We start from the raw sequence: 19,539 nt of genomic DNA on the forward strand, positions 1-19,539 counted from the left end.
TATTTACAGCCTTTTTGGAGCATTGAAGATTAATTTGAAGGCATGCCAGGGAAGTAGTGCTATTTTTGCTAGCTCTATTATTGCTTTCGATAATCTGTGTTTTGAATTTTGAGCTGTCTATAGTAGTTGTATGTCGGGCAGTCTTTGCTTAGTGCCATGTGTTTGCAGTCATTTTTGGTTTTGGCAGTTTATGCAGTTCATCTCTGATTTTGAGCAGAATGGACAGCCCCTGCAGTCTCGTGTGTCGTGGTGGAATTTATTGCAGTTAAAGCATCTCACAATGCTTATGTAGTCTGCACAATGGCAAATTCTCCACAGCATTTTGACACCAGTTTTTAGCAATTTGGTTCTTGCCATTGGATTGACTTGAACAATTAAGTTTCTCTTGTTCGTTTTTTTATTTGTCATGATGAATTTTTGTGTCAGCTTTATATTGGTACTGAAGAGTTTTTTTATTCTGCATGCAGATTGAGTCAATTGCATTGTTCGTATCAATTTCACTGGGAATGTCATATATAATTAGTCTTGGAAGATATTTCCTACTGGGATTTGCTACTAACATGTCTCTGCATTCCTTCGTGATTTCGTTATGTAGCAAATCTATGTCGGTTTTTTCTTTGGATTCAATTAAGACTCCTCCGTTATTAATTCCTTTCATTTTTGTGATTCCGATTTTGATTTTCCTTGGGTCGATTTTTTCTTTGATGATATTTTTAGTTGCCTCGCTGTTTAATTGAGCTATCGGTTTCACTATTAGTTTATAGCATGGGTTGTTTACAGATTAGTCTTTGTTTATAGCATTGTTTTTAGCGACATGCGAGTATAGCTGAGTAGGCTGAGCTAAGTTAGCCTGTTCCTGGTTGCTTGTAGCAGTCTGTAGTTCTATTGATACTTTAGTTTTGTTTTTCATTTTATTGAAAACCTTCGTTAATTCACTCACTGTGGTTAGTATGTCCTTTTCTAAATTGTTCCTTAAATTGCAGCTTACTTTGGCTACGTTACGCAGCAAATCACTTTTTCGAACTCTAATTCGTCCCATGCTGCATCTTAGTTATTTAAAGTTGTGGTGTTATAGCTTTCCTATTGAACTGCTACGTTTTCTAAGGTACAATGTTTAAGATAATGTACTTACAGTTTTCTGCTTGTTTCTAGAAGTGACGTTTCCATTGAGTTAGGCTTCAGAGGGCAGTTTCTTGTGACCTTTGTACCTCCCAGAGGCAGCAATTGGGAGAGGGGCAGGTGTTTACCCTTGCTGTAGCAGCTAATCCTATTATGACCGGCACGTTGTCTTTGAGGTTAATGAACAATATATAGTCTGACCAGCAGTATTCAGTCCATAAAGATAGAATAAAATTTCACTCATACGCACTTAGAAATATGAAACTATAGAGTAAATTATTCACTGTTAGATAGATCACTGTATGAGCTATCATTTGATACTAGATACATCCAGTTTTTCTATTCAATACCGCACAAAATGAAGGTAAAACCAGGAGCGATTTCAAGCACATTCGTTTACATCCGAGTCTACTTCTGTTCTCTCTCTCTCTCTTTGTGTGTGTGTGTACAAGTGGGAAAGAAAAAGCAATGACTTGCATTACAAAAAAAAAATTGATATATGCTGGTGGTAGCTATGATCAGGGTATGCCTATATAATAATTACTGTTGAAGTTACTGAAATAAAAAACTACATGTAACTGGAATGAAAATAAATAATTTAATAAAATCAAGTGGATTTAATATCCACTTGATTTATAATTTATAAATAATTTAATTATTAAAATTAATTTAATAATATGACCAAATTAAAGATTTATTTTCATTTCACTTCCAGATAGTTTTTATTTCAGTAATTGTCAACATGAAAAAAAAAAAACTTTGTTTCTGAATTAAACTATAGCATCTCCATGAAATTCAAACTGCAACATATTACAATGAACTTCCATTCACATGTTAAGGATCATCTCAGCAGTTAAAATTGTCTTTGAGTGTATACACAACCTCAAGGAATGTATCAGATATTAGAATAGTCAAATACAGTATTTCACGATATCATCTTCAAACTGTGTTATCAGAACATGATATTATTTATCATTCTGGATCTGATCAGTTCTTAGGTTTCAATCATCTAAAGCAATGTTTCCCAAAGTGTGGTATGTGTACCCACAGGGTTATGCAAAATGTCATTATGGGGATATGAGGAATTTTTTTTAAATTTTGATCAACTTTTTATTTTACTTTTATATTTCTGTTGCTATAGATAAATGCACACCTATTCTATAATTTTTTTCAATAACTAAAAAATCTTAAGGAAGTTTTAAACAAAATGTGTCTCTTTGGCATGTATTGACTGACCTCCATTAGGATTACATCTAGTTGACAGCATGAATGTTCCAAACACATGATTCAAAGCACATCTAAACTGAGCTAAATTTTGGACTTATTCGTATATTAAAATTGTAATGGTCCTCATTCATTGTTTTACCACCTTCTGACAAATATACAGATGGAGAAGTGGAGCTTAATCTATATTTCATTCAACTTTTTTTTTATTACAGAAAATTTAAATTCCATAACTTTTATTTCTGCCATATATCAGATTCGTATAAGTAAAAATACATTTAATAATTAAAACAACTTGTTTCACATGTTTCTAATTTATTCTAATGATAAAAATAAATCCCTTTACAATTATTCATGTTAAAAATATTATTATAACTTCTCCCAAACTGCCTTATTAAAATTTTAAAAGGGGGTATGTGAGTACTGGAAGTTTGGGAAACACTGGTATAAAGCATTCGTAATGGAATCAATCAATCTACACTTGCTTGGAAAGAAGTCAACGGACACCATAATGTGAGGAACAAATTGTCACAGCACCCACCTTAATAAGATGTAGGACCTCCTTTCATTGCGATGACTGTGCAATCCTATGGGCATACTTTCCACAAGTGTACGATATCGAACATTGAAAATTTTGGACCATTCTTCCTGTATGCATGTAATGAGATCCTGGACTGTTGTGGGATGGACATCCCTTGACCTCACCTGATGCTCCAGTTCACCACAGAGATGTTCAATAGGGATCAGGGTTCTGTGGAGGCCAGTCAAGTGTGGTGACATTCATGTCCACAAACCACACAGTTACAGTAGTAGCATTATAACACGGTGCACTGTCTTGCTGAAACAGACAATGGTCCATTCCATAGAAATCCTACAAAAGTAGGAAGCACTGCATTGTCCAGAATGTTCAGATACCTCTCGGAGTTCAATGTTCATGGCACTACAGAGGTCTGAGTCAAACCAGGAAAAACAGAACCACACCATCACACTGCCATTTCTAAATTTCACAGTTGGCGTTATGTACTCTGATAAGAGACTTCACCAGGCATCTGGCACACTAGCCCATCTGCTCAGTAGAGGGTGTAATATAATTTGTAGATCCATAACACAGTTTTCTATACTTCCACGTCCCACTGTAAGACAATGTTGCAATGGGTAATGTGGGGGTTTTTGCAAGCTTGCCCTCCTACCATGGAAACCCATGTTGTGAACCATGGTTCTAAAAGCTTTTTGCAGATTCATGTTCCAGTTGATGCCTGTAACTCCACACTCAATGTGTGCTGGCCAATGAATGGTGAATTTTACATATTATCTTTCACAGCACCCTACAGTCATGTTCAGTGAATGTGGTGGGTCATTCACTGTGGGTAGCACTTGCAGGTGACTCCCTGTGCTTCCATCTCAGTATGGTATTGATTGTTGACATGGGATGGCCCAATTTGTCAACAATTTGTTGAACAGATAGGCCTGCAACATGGCATCCTATCACAATGCCTGTTTCAAACTCTGTCAGTTCCTTTCTCACAGCTGTTTCACCCAGAGTTGTGCAGACTTGGAAGCATTATATTCCTCCAATTTATGACGGCTACAAACATGACTTGTCACATGGCACAATGCACCTTGTCCATGGGAGTGTTTGTTAACTTCTTTCCTAGCAATGTATATTTTGGTCTTTCTACGGATATTTTCCCTCCCACTTTTCTTCAAACACTTATTTTGTTAATCTTTCATCTCTTATTCTGTTTAAATGACCATACCATCTTAGAGAGTACTGCTTACACATTCTTAAATATTATCATCTCCAGATCCTCATGGAGTCAAAGACTTATTGTCAATGTCCCTATGTCATACACACTGCTCATCATACCGTGCCTTAAAATACATTCAAATTTTCTGCAGACACCCCGCTCTCAGACAATGCATTCCAATCACTCACCACTCTCCATACACTGACAGAGTGTATGGAGAGTGGTGAATAATACAGTAATATGAGAGAGATATATCACTCTTCCTATCCATTAAACCCTGTAAATTACATCTCAATCTTTTTTTATACTCAACATTCTAGAGACCAGATGCTGCTTTAGTGAATCGCTTCTGGACCATTCCAATATCCCTTCATCTGTTTGAAAATCAAGTGGCCAAATATATGCATAGCAGTCCATCTGTGACCAATCAAGGCCTTAAACTTGGAATCAGATGGAAGTAAAGAGGGTTGGCAGCCTAAAGGGATGATACAGTTTCTATATACTAATGCCAGAAGTAACAGGAACAAGAGGAAGGAATCTTCACATCGGTTAGTGCAACCTTACCAAAAGTTATAGGCATTAGTGAGACTTGACTAACAGAAGATGTAGTTACAGAGATGAAGAGTTTAGTATTTTCAGGGAAGATAGAGAAGTTACAATGGGGAAAGGGGTATACTGCTGATGATAGCAGATGAATTGTAGTAAGAAAGAATAGGAGACCCATGAGAGGATGGCTGTTCATTTGAAGCAGTCTGGTGAGATCGAGGCTAATAAGACAAAATATACAATTGGTTGTTACTATAGGCCAGTGGATTCCAGAGATGATCTGAAAGACATGCATCAGTAGATTAGTACGATGAGTGCAGGTCATGTAATTATTATATGGCGCCTTCAACTATGGAGATATGGATTGCAAGGAAAAAGATCACATGGCAGGATCGAAACGGAATTTATACATGTACTAAGATAATTACTTGTGACAGCATGTGATAGAGGGAACTTTGAGTGCGAGAGTATTGGACCTGGTTACAGGATCAGAAAAGCTATCCGTAACCAAGGTGGCCAACATTGCCTCCAACTGGGCAGAGTGACCATGCAGTCTTGACTTAGGAGATTGTAAAACATGAGGAATATTCTATCAAGAAGGGGGTTTACGTGGAACTACAAGGAAGGTGATATGATGTGCCACAAGCTTAGGAAGAAGCTTGAAGGCTGTGTCTTGGCATAAAAACCTGCAAAGAAAGGATATTAGTAGTGCATGGGCAATAGTAAAGGGGCATCTGGAGAAAGCAATATCAAATTGTATATCGAAGGTCAAGAGGGTTAATTGTGTAGGAGTCAGATGGATGAGTAGTATCATTAAGCATGAGCTGCAAAATAAGAAAATGTTGTGGAAGGTATACAAAAAGATAGGTGACCAGTATGAAGAAAGGAATAATCAGAATGAGAATAAATTAGTCAAGCAGGCCAAAGGAAATCTCAAAGAATTCTTTCATTACATGGTAAGTAAGAGAAAGTATGACTACGGAAGGGTAACCTTAATGAGTGCCGATGACAACAATGTGACAAAAACAGATAAATAGTTGCGTTACTGAGTAACCACTTTGTAAGGATATATTATCCAAATGAAGTTACTGCTGTGACACGTCACATAAGAAAGACTGATGTGGGAACCTCTGTTCTCACATCTTAAGATATTGCAGAATCTCCATGTAAATACAGCTGTGGGATTAAATGGGATATCAGTTTGTGTTTTATGAGAATGTACATGGGAAATGTCAATGCCTCTGACAAGGCTCTTTAATTTAGATCTCAGCTCTAACTTTATATAATAGTGAGAGCTAAATTGGATAAAAGGAATGGCTACGTGATGAATCTGCTGGATTTTGCAAAGGCATTTGACAGAATACTACATGCGACTCTGTTATGGAAATTAGAACAAATGGGATGGATATGACACTGGTTATATGGATATGAGGATGGCTGATGGACAGATGCCAAAACCTGGTATATGGAGAAGCAGAATCTAGGAGAAAGCAGGTGACTAGTGATGTGCCGCAAAGTTTCTATCCTAAGACCACTACTGTTCAATTTGTATATAATATAGGAAATAATCTGAAGGGAAATATTCAGTTGTTTGCTAATGATGCAAAACTGGATAAAGTAATCATTAATCAAGGTGATGTAGAGACTTTGCAGGATGATTTCAACAACAGTCTGTCAGTATTGGCAAAAAATAATAGGAATCAGTTTAATTTGGATAAATGTAAAGTTATGCATTTTGGGATAAATTAATTAAGGCCTATGTTCCACACTGACAGAACTGCACTCCAGGAAACAGATTAAGCTTAGGATTTTGGGGGTAGTAGTGGATAGAGTTGAAGTTAGAGAGCACATAGCTAACGTTACCAAGGTAGCTCACACAAGATTACTATTGAAGAACGCACTAACAAGTAGAGAGAGGGAAGTTGTTATTCCTCTTTATAAGGCCTTCATATGTCTACACCTGAATTACTGTGCTCAGGTCTGGTGTAGAGACTTTGCAGGATGATTTCAATAGTCTGTCAGTATCAGCAAAAGATAATAGGTATCAGTTGAATTTGGATAAATGTAAAGTTATGCATTTGGGGATAAATTAATTAAAAGCTGTGTTCCCCACTGATTGAACTGCACTCCAGGAAACAGATAAAGAATTGAAGAAGCTATTGAAGAACACACTAACAAGTAGAGACAGGGAAGTTGTTATTCCTCTTTATAAGGCCTTGATATGTCTACACCTGAATTACTGTGCTCAGGTCTGGTGTCCTGGGTTTCTCAAGGATGAAGAAGTGAAGAGGATTTAGGGATGAGTGACAAAGATAAGTGGTCCTTATGTGAATAGATTGAGGATTTGTGGGTTGCAGAAGTTGGTTGATATGCAAAAAAAGAGGGGATATGATATAAACATTTAGGTTACTTAAAGTATTTATGGGATTAATATGGGATCAATTCAAATGTTTCAGCACCTGGCTAGAGAGGACAGAACAAGAAGTCATCCCTGAAAGATGAGCAAGAGTGTCATTAGCAGGGATGTGAGGATAAAATTTTTCACTTTTAGAGTAGTGAATGAATGGGTTCAAGGAGAGGTATGACACTGTGTGGATAGTAGTTTGGGTCTTGTGATGAGTCTTTGCACCCATGGAAGTGCTCATACAGTAATAATAATAATAGTCGTTCCCAACTTTGCATCATCTGCAAACAACTGAATATTTCCCCTTCAGATTATTTCCTATATCATTTATGTACAAATTGAACAGTGCTCCCAGGATAGAACCTTGTGGCATATCCCTAGTTGCCTGCTTTCTCCTAGATTCTGTTCCTCCATATACCACTTCTTCAAATCATCCCCAATATCATTAACATATAGATTAAAAAGCAATCGTCCTAAACCAGACTCCTGAGGGACACCACTAGTGATATTCCTCTTCCAGGATGTTACTCCCACATACACATATCAGATAGCCAATCTCCAATCCAATGCACTAATCTAATATCCAACCCAATCCACTCTAGTTTGACTGTCAACTTATCATGTGGTAATCTATCAAAAGCCTTTGCAAAATCAAAGTATGCTACTAAGTTAAGGGGATAATAAATCCCTCATTATTTTAAAGCCAGATATGAAACTCGGAGATCGAAATCTAAGAGTTTCATGCCGAAGAACTATCAGCGAGTCCAAGCGTAAGTCAACACCTAGTAGTACAACACTAGAGCAACTCGGAGCAAGCTCCATCACTGCTTACTTCCATCAAAAATAATATCCATCTCCTTGTCCAATGCAGCTATCACCTTATTGTAATAAGTAAGTAGATCTCCCTTTAGTAAGCCGATGCTATCCATCAAAGATAATATCACTGTATTCAAACCAATTATGGATCCTGGTCCTGACTAACTTCTCCAACACTTTAACCATATCACCTGAGATATAGATTGGCCTATAATTTGATGCTTAAGTTCTGTCACCTCCTAACTTATGAAGTGGTACCAATCCTGTCTTCCTTCTGCTCCTTCGTTTACTCATTTTCATATATACCTCATGCTCATTCACAGTCGGTCTATCTGCCTCTTCCTGCACTGCTCCCCAACTCTGCATGTTGTCACATTCATATATTAAAAATGTTAAGCTTTTTTTGTGTTAAATGCCATCATTTCATCCCTAATTTTACTCATAATTCTCATGGTTATAGTTGACAGTCTTTCAGTAAAGGATTATCTCAAATCCATCTCTCTGATCTATATATTAAAACCTATTGGAATACCATCATATATATATAGCCTGCTTGATCAAACTAATTACTCCACATCACCTTTATGATCTTCGATTCCTTTTGTCATATTCTCTCCTCCATTTCAACAGTAGTCACCAGAACATTATCATCACCACCTTCTCATGGTCCATCAGAATATCACATTTCCTACATAAGAATACTTGTTCATTTCTCTTATTCAGCCTCTCTACATAAATATCCACAACATCAACCCATGCATTCAAAATATATTATTCAGCACCATACTGTTTTTAAGAAATCCACAGCATTTATTTTATTCATCTTCTGTGCCGACTGATGAAATGATTTGTCTTTCACTGCCATTTTGTATCAGTGTGCTAACAAAAACAATGAATTTATGATAATATTGTGTAAGAAATTTATCCAAAAATGTATCCACACTCAAATATCTCACAGTAACACTTAATCTACAATTTAGACAATATCAGCACACATTTAAATATAAAATTTATTATCTTGTTGCAGCCCACATGACTATCGATGTCGACTCCAATGTTTTGATTTCTCTCTTTCAGGCAACTGTACCACATGCTGCATTGACCAAATCAATCAATGATCTCTTCAGATTTTGCCACTGGTTCATGTTTTCATAAACTTATTTTTATTTATTTTTTCAAATTTCTGTGATTGTCTTTTGGTGGAAGCCTAAAGAAAGGGTTTCAACCAACTCAATCTCCTTGAAGGCATCTTTTCAAAACTACAACCACTGGCAGTTCAAGAAACACATATCCTGTTTCTGTTCTGAACCAGTCTAAAAAGTATCATTATTAAAAATAGCATAACATGACTTTTTTAACATTTTTATTTCTTGCATGTTCTCTTCACATGAATTCATGCACACCTTTATGTTGGAACATGGTGTTAGTAGTAACTTTTTTTTTTTTTTTAAGTTAGTCCCACCACAGTTATTTGCAAATCTATAGTACATTTGTAACATGGGCAGGCTAACGATTTTTTCCTTATTTTTATTGATTATATATATATATATTTGAGATGAGTCCTGAGAAAGATTAGAGGCGTGAACAGATGGCATCAATGGCAATATCATATTAAAAAACGAGGATATTAGGAAAGAACTTGACATTGTCAGCATCCAGGAATGTATTAGCAGAGTTAATCTCAGGTGGTATGGTCACTTAAACAGAATGGGCGAGGAAAGATTAGCGAAACGTGTTCTCTACCAGGTTGGCAGGAAAACGACCCAGAGGAAGACCAAGATATAGGTGGATTGATACGGTACAAAGTGCCTTAGACGATAGAAATATAAGATCTGATAATGTTGGAGTCTTGACAAGTAACAGACTGATTTGGAGGAAAATTGTAGATAGGATGTAAATTGTAATAATGATGTAAATTTTTCATGTCATATCCTGTACTCCCCTTGAGGGTACATGTCAGGAATTTGATGATGATGATATATTTGTATTTTTTACAGTCTGGAAACCCTGCTATAGAGCCCAAACATGGAACTTTTTTTTTTTAAAGGATTCCAATAAGTGGGGTAGGTAGTCACACACATACCAAATGAAAAAATTAATCTTCCACCTAAAGACAATCACAAAAATCCATGCCTATTGCAGGATTCGAACCTACAACCTGCTAGTTGGAGAGCAAATATGCTAACTGCTCGGCCAACCAGCCAGCTCAACTAGAACAGGGGCAGCTCATGCACAGGCACTGTGGAAATGCAGCACCCCCAATTTTTCTTGATACATAAATATATTTATTAATTTATTTATATTTGATTGTGTGGACACGTTAACCACTTGGCCGGCCTGGCTGGCCAAGTGGTTAGCGTGTCCGCTCTCCAGCCAAAAGGCTGTGGGTTCGAATCCCGCCGTGGGCATGGATATTTGTTGTGATTCTGGAAATACTAATTTCCAGAATCACAACATTGGTGGAGATGGAGAGTACCCTCCCTCGATGAGTCATTGAACTCCCTGGAGGTGTATATAATAATAATATTTAATTTTATCATCAACAATCCTATACAATTCTCTTATTTTGTATAAAAAAAATAATAAAAATCCATCTTGTAGCACTTAGAAGGGTGAAGGACGCTAGCAGCACTGTGTTTATCACAGTGTCATATTGCTACGTGAGCAAGCATATGCACGTCATAGCGAGATGAGAGCTATTAGCATAAAGTGGCACTGTCCGTTGCACAGTTCCATTGTTGTTTATATGCAGTTTGCACCAGTAGTAGAGTGTTCGTAGTGCTTATTGTGTTTACTCCGTCTCTTTAAATATTTGGACATTACAATTAAAGACATTTGTTAGTTTTTATTTTAGAACATTATTGGGGTTATTGACAATTATGACCTCAGAAATGCAACCTCAAGAAATAAGTTCTGTGACAGTAAGTGAACTACAAAAACTTAAATTTTCACAGTTGACTCTCACTGAGAAAGTTTCTAATAAAATAAGAGGCCGTCCTTTACCCGAACAAAACAAAAAGATTGATTTTATTTTTAGGTAATTTTGAATTATACCAAATTGTATAATTTTATCGATAATAAACAATATTTTTCCATGTTTATGTTTTTTAAAATTTTTACCATAATTTTGATATTTTATTTAAACACGTGTGCACTGTACTTACAGTGTGTATGTATATTTCGAAAGTTGCAGCAACCCCCCCCCCCCAATGATTTCTAGCCACGAGCTGCCACTGAACTAGACCTAACATTCTAAACAAATATCTACCAAGTATTTACCATTATCAGCTTTGCTCTTTTCTCAAAACACTTCTTTGTCTGGTATTCCTTTCCAATTCTGTGTTTCAGTTTTCAGAACCAGAACTGATGTTTTCCATTTTCACGATGTCAACTGCCTATCTAATGACTTGAAAGATTCCTCTACTTTTTCCTTACTAGAACTTCCTATGAGGTTGAAAGCACAAATGGGTCTCGGAGATCTCACTGTCCAATTTTCCATTATTAAATTTATCTACATCACTTTAATGGTAGACAATTTCAAGATTGTCTACCATTAGAGTGATAGTAGTGTCCTTGATCACTGTTGGCAGAACATATGATTTCACAGTTATTTAGAGGTATCTCACATTTTATTCTTCTCTCACTAACATTAATTATGTCAACAAAGTTCAGTGTAAATCATCTATTACCTCAACCTGTTTTTCACTGATGCATCTTTTGTTAATAGTATTCAGTCCTCAATTCTGTTGAGTTTGTTCCAGTAGCTGAATTTCAGCTGTTTGTCTGATTGCCCTGACAAAAATAGTGGCTAATTAGCTGAAAAATTATTATGCATGATATTTGATTATATTGTAGCATTGCATTTTGCTTGTGGTAAAACCAATACAAAATAAAATTTTGTTGGCCGAGTCCCAAATTGCCAGATTATCCTCACTTGTTCAGTATTCATATGACAAGGTGAAGATTAAATGTTGGGTCAGAAGTCCAAGATGGTTTGCACATTCTTTTGGTCTCCTCCCTATTATTTAGCTTTCCCCCTTAACACATTCTGTGCTAAGGGTACTTTAAACTGTCAAATTAGTATTTGAATATGTGCCATTGCTGCTTCTAAACATCGTAAGACTCGCATATTTCTATGCTGCATAACTCAGTCCTTCCAGGACAGTCGAATTGTGTGGATGTGCAAAGTCATTCTGTCATAAATGAGTGGCAGTGAATGTGCTAAGTGACATTCTAAAGGAATAGACTTATTGGTTTGTTTCATTCTAAAACAGGAGTATCCCAATATTTATTTCAACACCATGTATATCTTTCAGCAATGACAAAGGGAATTTTATATTTTTCAATCCAAGAGCAGAACAAACAGCTTAGCTGCTAAATGTATAATCTTTGATAATTTATGCATCCCTGTGGAAATGGTGTTTCCACCTACAGTGCCAGGCCGCTCAAAGAAAGAGCAATTCTAGTTCTGACTATAGGAGCATTTATAAGCCTTTCTTTGACCAGTTCTCAAAAACAGTTGATCTTTGGCATGGACAAATAGGATTTCTCCCTCCTGGAAATTTGGGATTTTAACCCCACATCTCAAGAAATCAACTGTAGAACTCACACTGTTAGAAGACAATACAAATGTCAGGATAGCAGCAGTTGTCTACTCTATGCTCTCTCCCCTAAAAATATTTTTGATTTACTGATAGGACTGATTATCAGTATGGCATCATACATGTCTTGAGAAGGTGATGATCATTTATGATTTTAATGGTGCAAGAACAGCAAAGGTCATGCTGTGCCATATCAAAGTTTATAGCAGTACACAAGGTAAGACAATCAAAAAAATCCATGCCCACAGCAGGATTTGGACCTATGACCTGTTGGTTCACTAACTACTCGGCCAACCAAGCCCTTGAAAAGGAATTAGCTGTATATATAATGGGATAGCAGAGCAATTTGATGTGAATTCAGTGCTATAGGATAAGTAGTCCCTAATCATGAAGATACTTCACGTGCAAACTTCTGTTTGCTTATACCTGAGGGAAAAAAAATTACCAAGACTTCCCCCCACCCATAAAAGATTGTAAACCTATAGTATTAGGTACCATGGATAAGATGACATTTTTTTCTATTTTTATTAATTTCATTTCTTTGCTATATTTTCATTTATTTTTTACACAATCCAGAAACCATGCCTTAGAGACTAAACATGGAACTTTTTCAAACTTTCATGCCTCCAATAAGCTGGGAAGTGGTCTCACAGATAATGAAATTCATCTGTTGCTTAAAAACAATAACAAACATTTATGTCTGCAGTGGGATTTGAACCAAATGCCTGTTGGCTGGAGAGCTGATATACTAACCACTCAGCCAACCAGACCATTAAGAATATAATTTGTATACATGAATATAACTTCTTGTCAAGTATAATGAACAGTAGTATTGCTGTTCCCATGAATAATTATTATTACTGTTAAGTGACACCTCCAGGGAGTCCAACCAAAGGACTCACTGTGGGAAGGAACACTACTCTACTTTGCTAAATACATCTCATCCTCTCCACTACTACTTAATTCTCCAACTATGACACTACTATCATCAACGCATCTATCGCCCATCATCACCAACAACAGTATTTTTTGGTTGTAAATTGCATGTGTTCGGAAGGCCGATTTGTCTGTATTAATAATAGGTTGTGGAAGCAATATGAATGATGATAATGGAATGGTGCAAAACAAACATTTTCTGAACTGCACAACGAGAAAACCTGAAATCATAACTTCATTTTAATCTGTACAACAATGTACTTACATAAGTCCAAGTGTCCAAATTAAGAAAGGAAGAAAATCCTAAATAAGTTTTCTATTTCAATCAAAAAAAAAATCAATTACGATATCAATGCATTCAAATAATTTCACTCTACATATATTTACCATCACGAAGACTATATCTCGACTGGGTCCCAAAGATGGACAGAGTTCCTGTGCCTGTACGATCATCTTTTTTATGTCCATGTTCTAAAATATGTTGAACTTGTTGAAGATACTGATATTCTTCATGCCTAAATCAAATAAAAATTAAAATACAAAACACTACTACTACTATAATAAATTTAGTTTAATCCTTTATCCAAGTGTAAGCAAACAAAGTTTGCGCCTGAAGTATCTTCAGGACTGAGGAAACTCGTAGTAAAGGTGGACCAAACTCTCATCACTACTTGTCTTAGTATCCCTCATAACGCAAAGCACATCTCCTTGCGGAGATGTATAATGCTATGCATTAAGGGAAGGGCCACTACCCAGACCGGTTTCGACCTTTATTGAGGTCTCGTCAGTGGGAGCCAAACCCAGAGGTGGTGATACCAAGGTGGAAGCAATGGAGAAGTCATATTTACCTATACGAGTTGCCAAAAAAAATTTCCAACTACTACTACTAGAGCTAAAATTGCTTTGAATTTCAAAACTTAAACGATTTTAGAATGCGAGATCATTCCAGTAAATCACAAATCATTATCTGTATTAAAAATTACAGTCCATTTTTATACTTTGAACTATAGTTAAGCAGAACCTGCTAGGGTATGTCATCCTTAGGCAAGAACTATTTTGCCATCCCTAAATTCAAGAAAATATGTAAAATTAAAAAATATTTTTTTTAAATTTAAGATATTATTTTGCTGGTTTCTACTACCCGACATACATGCCACTCATAGGTATTTACTTAGTGGGTTATGAAAACCCTGCAGTCAAGGCACAAAAATTGATATCAGTTCTATTAGCATTCTCAACTAATTACTCATATTTATTACATCTTTTCTGTATAATATAATATTATATTATACAGAAATTATTATTATATTATATTATATATACTATAATATAATATATAGAAAATATATTATATTATACAGAAAAAATATAATATTATACAGAAAAGTACAAAATAATAAAAAATAACAGGTGGGAATGCTGTCATAATTTAAAATAATTTTATTTATACTCATGTTGCTGCAGAATGTTTATGTGGGGATTAACACACATCCACTCTTTCTCTCTCAAAAAACAGTGATCCAGTTAATAGGATTATTAGATTTATAAACAGGATTTAAAAAAATAAAATAAAAATAAAAAAGGGGGACTAACTTGAGTGCGTGGTAGGCAATCAATACCATAAAAAGTTTACCATAACATACTACACCTCTCAATTGTTAATATAAAAACAATACAATATACCGGGATACACAGTACTTAACCACTAACCTTGAGATCACAGGAGTGGAAGTAGTCACCAGCTCCACTGGCAAACTGAAAATCTACTCAGGTTACAATCCTCCCCAAAAATCTCTACTTCACTCTGATCTAAATGCCATCTTATGCACCAGAGAGCCCACCATTATTGCCGGGGATCTGAATTCCAAGCATCCTGCGTGGAACTGTACAACCACAAACAAGAATGGTTGCATCCTTTACAATTACTTAGGATCAAGCAATGCTGTTGTGGCAGGCCCCACCGAACCAACTCATCTCAGTACGTGCGGCACTGCTGACATCCTGGATATAGCTATCCTTCAGGATATTAAACTTCAATTCAGCATCATATCTATGGATGAACTATCATCTGATCACAACCCAATTCTACTACAGCTGGGAAAACAAGAATACCTGTCTCCTCCTTCTCACTCCTACATAGCATGGGAAAGACTGTCAGCAGCACTGAAGGATTATATTGGACCTGTTCCTCACATACGTACAAAAGAAGAAGTAGAAACTGCAGTTACAAATCTCACACAACAAATTAATTCTGCTATAAAGGTAGCTTCCTCCTACAAATCTGCCCGCAAGCCAGATCGTTTGCCTGAAGACATCATGAACTTGATCAGAGACAAAAACAGAGCTAGGAAAAGATACCATAACACGTGTGCACCACAAGATAAAATACATCTAAACAGATTAAATGGGGCAGTAAGAGATGCACTGAAAGCCCATAGAGACCAAGTATGGGATGAAAAGTTATCCTCCATTTCACCTCCTGATCACTCCATCTGGGGACTACTGAAAAATATCAAAAACAAAGACAGATCCCTTCCCCCAATATTCTCTGACCAGGGCCTTGCTCACACAGATGTAGACAAAGCAGAAGTTATAGCACACAACTTAGAGGAGCAATGCAGGCATTCGTATGGAAACCGTGACTTTGACCACATATATAAGATTCACAGCAAGGTCAGACACTCACTCAAACTTCCTATCTCCAGCACTGACCATATTGCACCAACATCACCTGCTGAGTTATATAACATTATTAAAACATTAAAGAACAAAAAAGCTCCTGGGCCAGACGGCATTACTAATCGGGTGATTAAACTTCTGCCCCAAAAAGCAGTAGTGTGCCTGACCAGTATAATAAATGCAATTTTAAGATTTCACTATTTTCCTTCCACCTGGAAACTGGCTGACGTAATTCCTATACGTAAGCCAGGCAAAGACCCACAAAATGATCGTCCAATCAGTCTTATCTCAAATCTGGGTAAGGTTGCAGAAAAGGTCATCCTCTCACGACTCCAAACCTCAGTAAATGACCTAAACATCCTCCCTAAAGAACAGTTTGGTTTCAGGCAACACCATAGTACTACCCAGCAAATCCACAGAATTGTTGAATACATCACCACCAGCTACAACTGTCACCAGTGCACAGGCACTGTTTTCCTAGACTTATCCAAAGCATTTGACAAAATCTGGCATTTTGGACTCCTGCACAAACTTATCTCAGCCGGTACCTCACTAAAAATGGTTCACTTAATCCATTCATATCTTCAGAATAGATCAATGCAAGTAAAAATCAATGGTTCTACATCCTCCCAGCACCACATCTTTGCTGGAGTGCCGCAGGGATCTCTACTGGCTCCATTGCTGTTCTCTATATACATGTCAGACATCCCACACAATCTGATGACTTCCATTTTGGCCCTGCATGCAGACGATACAGCAATACTAACCAGATCTCTCTCTCAAACCCCATTTCATTACCAGAAAGCTTCAAGAAAACATTCTAAAGCTGGAGGGTTGGTTCTCTAAGTGGAGATTGGAGGTCAACCCCTGGAAAAGCTCAGCCGTTCTTTTCTCAAAAAGGTCAATGTCTCCTGTAGGAGATGTGTTACTATTCAATACTAAAATTCCCTGGCAGACAGAAACAAATTACCTGGGTGTGATTCTCAACAAAAAGCTATCTTTCAATCAGCACACTAAGTCTGCGTGCACAAAGGCATCTAAAGCCATAGCTCAGATCTATCCGCTAATTAATAGAAATAGCAAGCTCAGCAATAGAATCAAATTGCAACTATACCTGATGAAAATTCGTCCTATAATCACCTATGCCTCTCCGGCCTGGAGCCACACCTCTAATGCTAACATTATCAAAATACAGCGAGTGCAGAACGAGTGCTTGGGAATGATTCTGAACGCCCCGTGGTATGTTAGAAACAATCAACTCCACAGAGACACAAATATTCCCTATATTTTCTCTTTTCTACAATCCTTAGCATCCAAGTTTTTCCTAAAGACGTCCACACATCCCAACGATTTGGTTCAGCAAGCTGCAGCATACGATCCAACGGACATATTCAAATATAGAAGACCAAAAGCTATATTAGCCTCCTTTAGTGATGCATAATCTCCATGCCCTTTCAGGGCGAGCAATCTGCTCATAAATTTTACCTTCACTGTAACCACAACAGATAGCGGGGAATATGAAAAGCATCTTGCTTCACCCCTAAAGTCATAAATGTCAATTGTCACTTAACTGTTAGTTGTTAATTTTTATCTGGAGTTTCTTTCTTTAAAACAATGCATTAAAAAAACAGTAAAATAATCAAATCCCCCCCCACCTCACCACTAAAGTACAATGCTGATTATTACATGCTTTCATTATAATAATTTCAAGTCATAAAATATTCATTTGAGATTCAGTTATACCTCTGTGATAATTCATTTTCTTTCAGAAAAGAATAAACTGAAGCAGAATGTGGCGTATTTCCATTACAGACATTTTGATTATTAGGAGCTTCATGAAGCAAACTAATATTTTCTTCAGTTTCACACATAACTTAATTATTTATTACCTTACACTTTAACAAACAGCCAAGTGATAATTTAAGTCTGGCGCCAATTGAAAATTGCCGCGAAATCCACTGATCGCCAACTCCTCCATGAGATATACAAAAATATATAATAATTCACATATTGCTGATATGCGGTAGCTTGGAGTGTTTAATAAATGTTATAATCTCTAGTAAATATTGAAACAGAGGTTGTGTAAGTTTATGTTGCACCTCGTTTTTTTTTTGAGGGGGAAGGGGGGTTTGATAACATGATAATCGGTTACTTAAGTATAAAGAGCTAATAAGCTTCATTTCGGCAATGAAAACATTACTTAAATTAAGGGGATATTAAATCCCGCATAGTTTTAAAACCGAACAGGAAACTCAAAGAGCGGAATCAGAGAGTTTCTTGCCGAATATAGTAAACTATGAAGTATCGGCGACACTAGCGTTAGCTAATGCAAGTGATCCTAGTACGTAGTACAATACCGGGCAACTCGTTGCAAAGGTGGAGGAAGTTCAGATCGCTATTCTTAGGTATTTTCCATAATGTAAAAACACATTTCCTAGGAAATGTATGCTGTTATTACATTATGGAGGGAGGTCACTACCCAGACCGGTTTCAGCCTTTTTTGAGGCTTCATCAGTGAGTAGCTAGACATAATACCAAAGTGTATAGCGAAAAGAACTTATGTACTCTGCGGTTTTCTTCGGTTTTAAAACTATGCGGGATTTAATATCCCCTTAATTTAAGTAATGATAATCGGTGATATAAAGCAGAAAACACGTGACTTTCCATAGGGCGATGACGTCTCAATATATATATATTTTTTATTGCTAATAAGTCAAAAGAAAATTAGCAATTATTTTAACTTCAGCTAATCATTTTATCTCATATAATATTGATACTTAAATAATAATTCTTAAAAATTATAATTATTTAATAATTTAAATACAGTTAGATAGATAGGGCTAAACGGCCTAGCCTATTCCATATATACGGGAATAAAAATGCGTTAGCTGATTTTTTTTTAGTAATTTAAATACAATTATTAATAATTTAGAAGTGTTCTAAATTAATGAAATTTATGAATATTCTTCTTCTTCTTCATGTAGCTTCCTCAGTGAGAGATTGCAGCACCATGTCCTTCCAGTTCTCTCTGTTGGTGGCTTTCCCTTTTGTTTCTGCATTACCATGTAATCCTGTCCGTGATCTTATATCTTCAAGCCATGCCCTTTTTTTTGCCTCTTGATCCTTTTCCTATAATTTTTCCTTCTAAAACTGTTAGTATCCTCTGTCCTGCTGAACCTCTCAGTACATATCCTGCCAATCTCATCTTTCTCTGGACATTTGCTGTAATAAAGATCTCTGTGCTTTAATTCTCTATAGGACATCTGTATTTGCACATGTTCTGTCCATGGGTGCAGAGCTCTCCTATAGCACCACATTTCAAAGGTCATTATCTTTTGCCTTACTCTCTTCTTGAATATCCAGGTCTCACTTCCATATGTGCAAATTGGCCACACGAATGTTCTTATCATTCTTTTCTTTGTCTCGATACTCACAGAACTTCTGAGCAGATCTTTATTTTTCCAGA

General features: G+C 36.5%; 1 protein-coding gene across 1 annotated transcript in view; it reads right to left on the reverse strand.

Moving 5' to 3' along the window:
* LOC150105930 (thymidylate synthase-like) overlaps nt 1–17,985 on the reverse strand; it is a 44,453-nt gene extending 26,468 nt beyond the window's left edge. The window contains exons 1-2 of the mRNA XM_090393694.1: nt 17,817–17,985; nt 13,782–13,909 (exon numbers count right to left, since the gene is read on the reverse strand). Coding sequence (XP_090249820.1) covers nt 13,782–13,909; nt 17,817–17,944 — 256 coding nt within the window. The 5' untranslated portion in view covers nt 17,945–17,985. The remainder of the gene's footprint in view (nt 1–13,781; nt 13,910–17,816) is intronic.
* Nucleotides 17,986–19,539: the final 1,554 nt, after the last annotated feature.

Source organism: Typopeltis vanoorti, chromosome 6 (assembly GCF_054136105.1).
Source record: "Typopeltis vanoorti isolate ZY-2024b chromosome 6, IOZ_Tvanoo_1.0, whole genome shotgun sequence".
NCBI classification, from domain to species: Eukaryota; Metazoa; Arthropoda; class Arachnida; order Uropygi; family Thelyphonidae; genus Typopeltis; species Typopeltis vanoorti.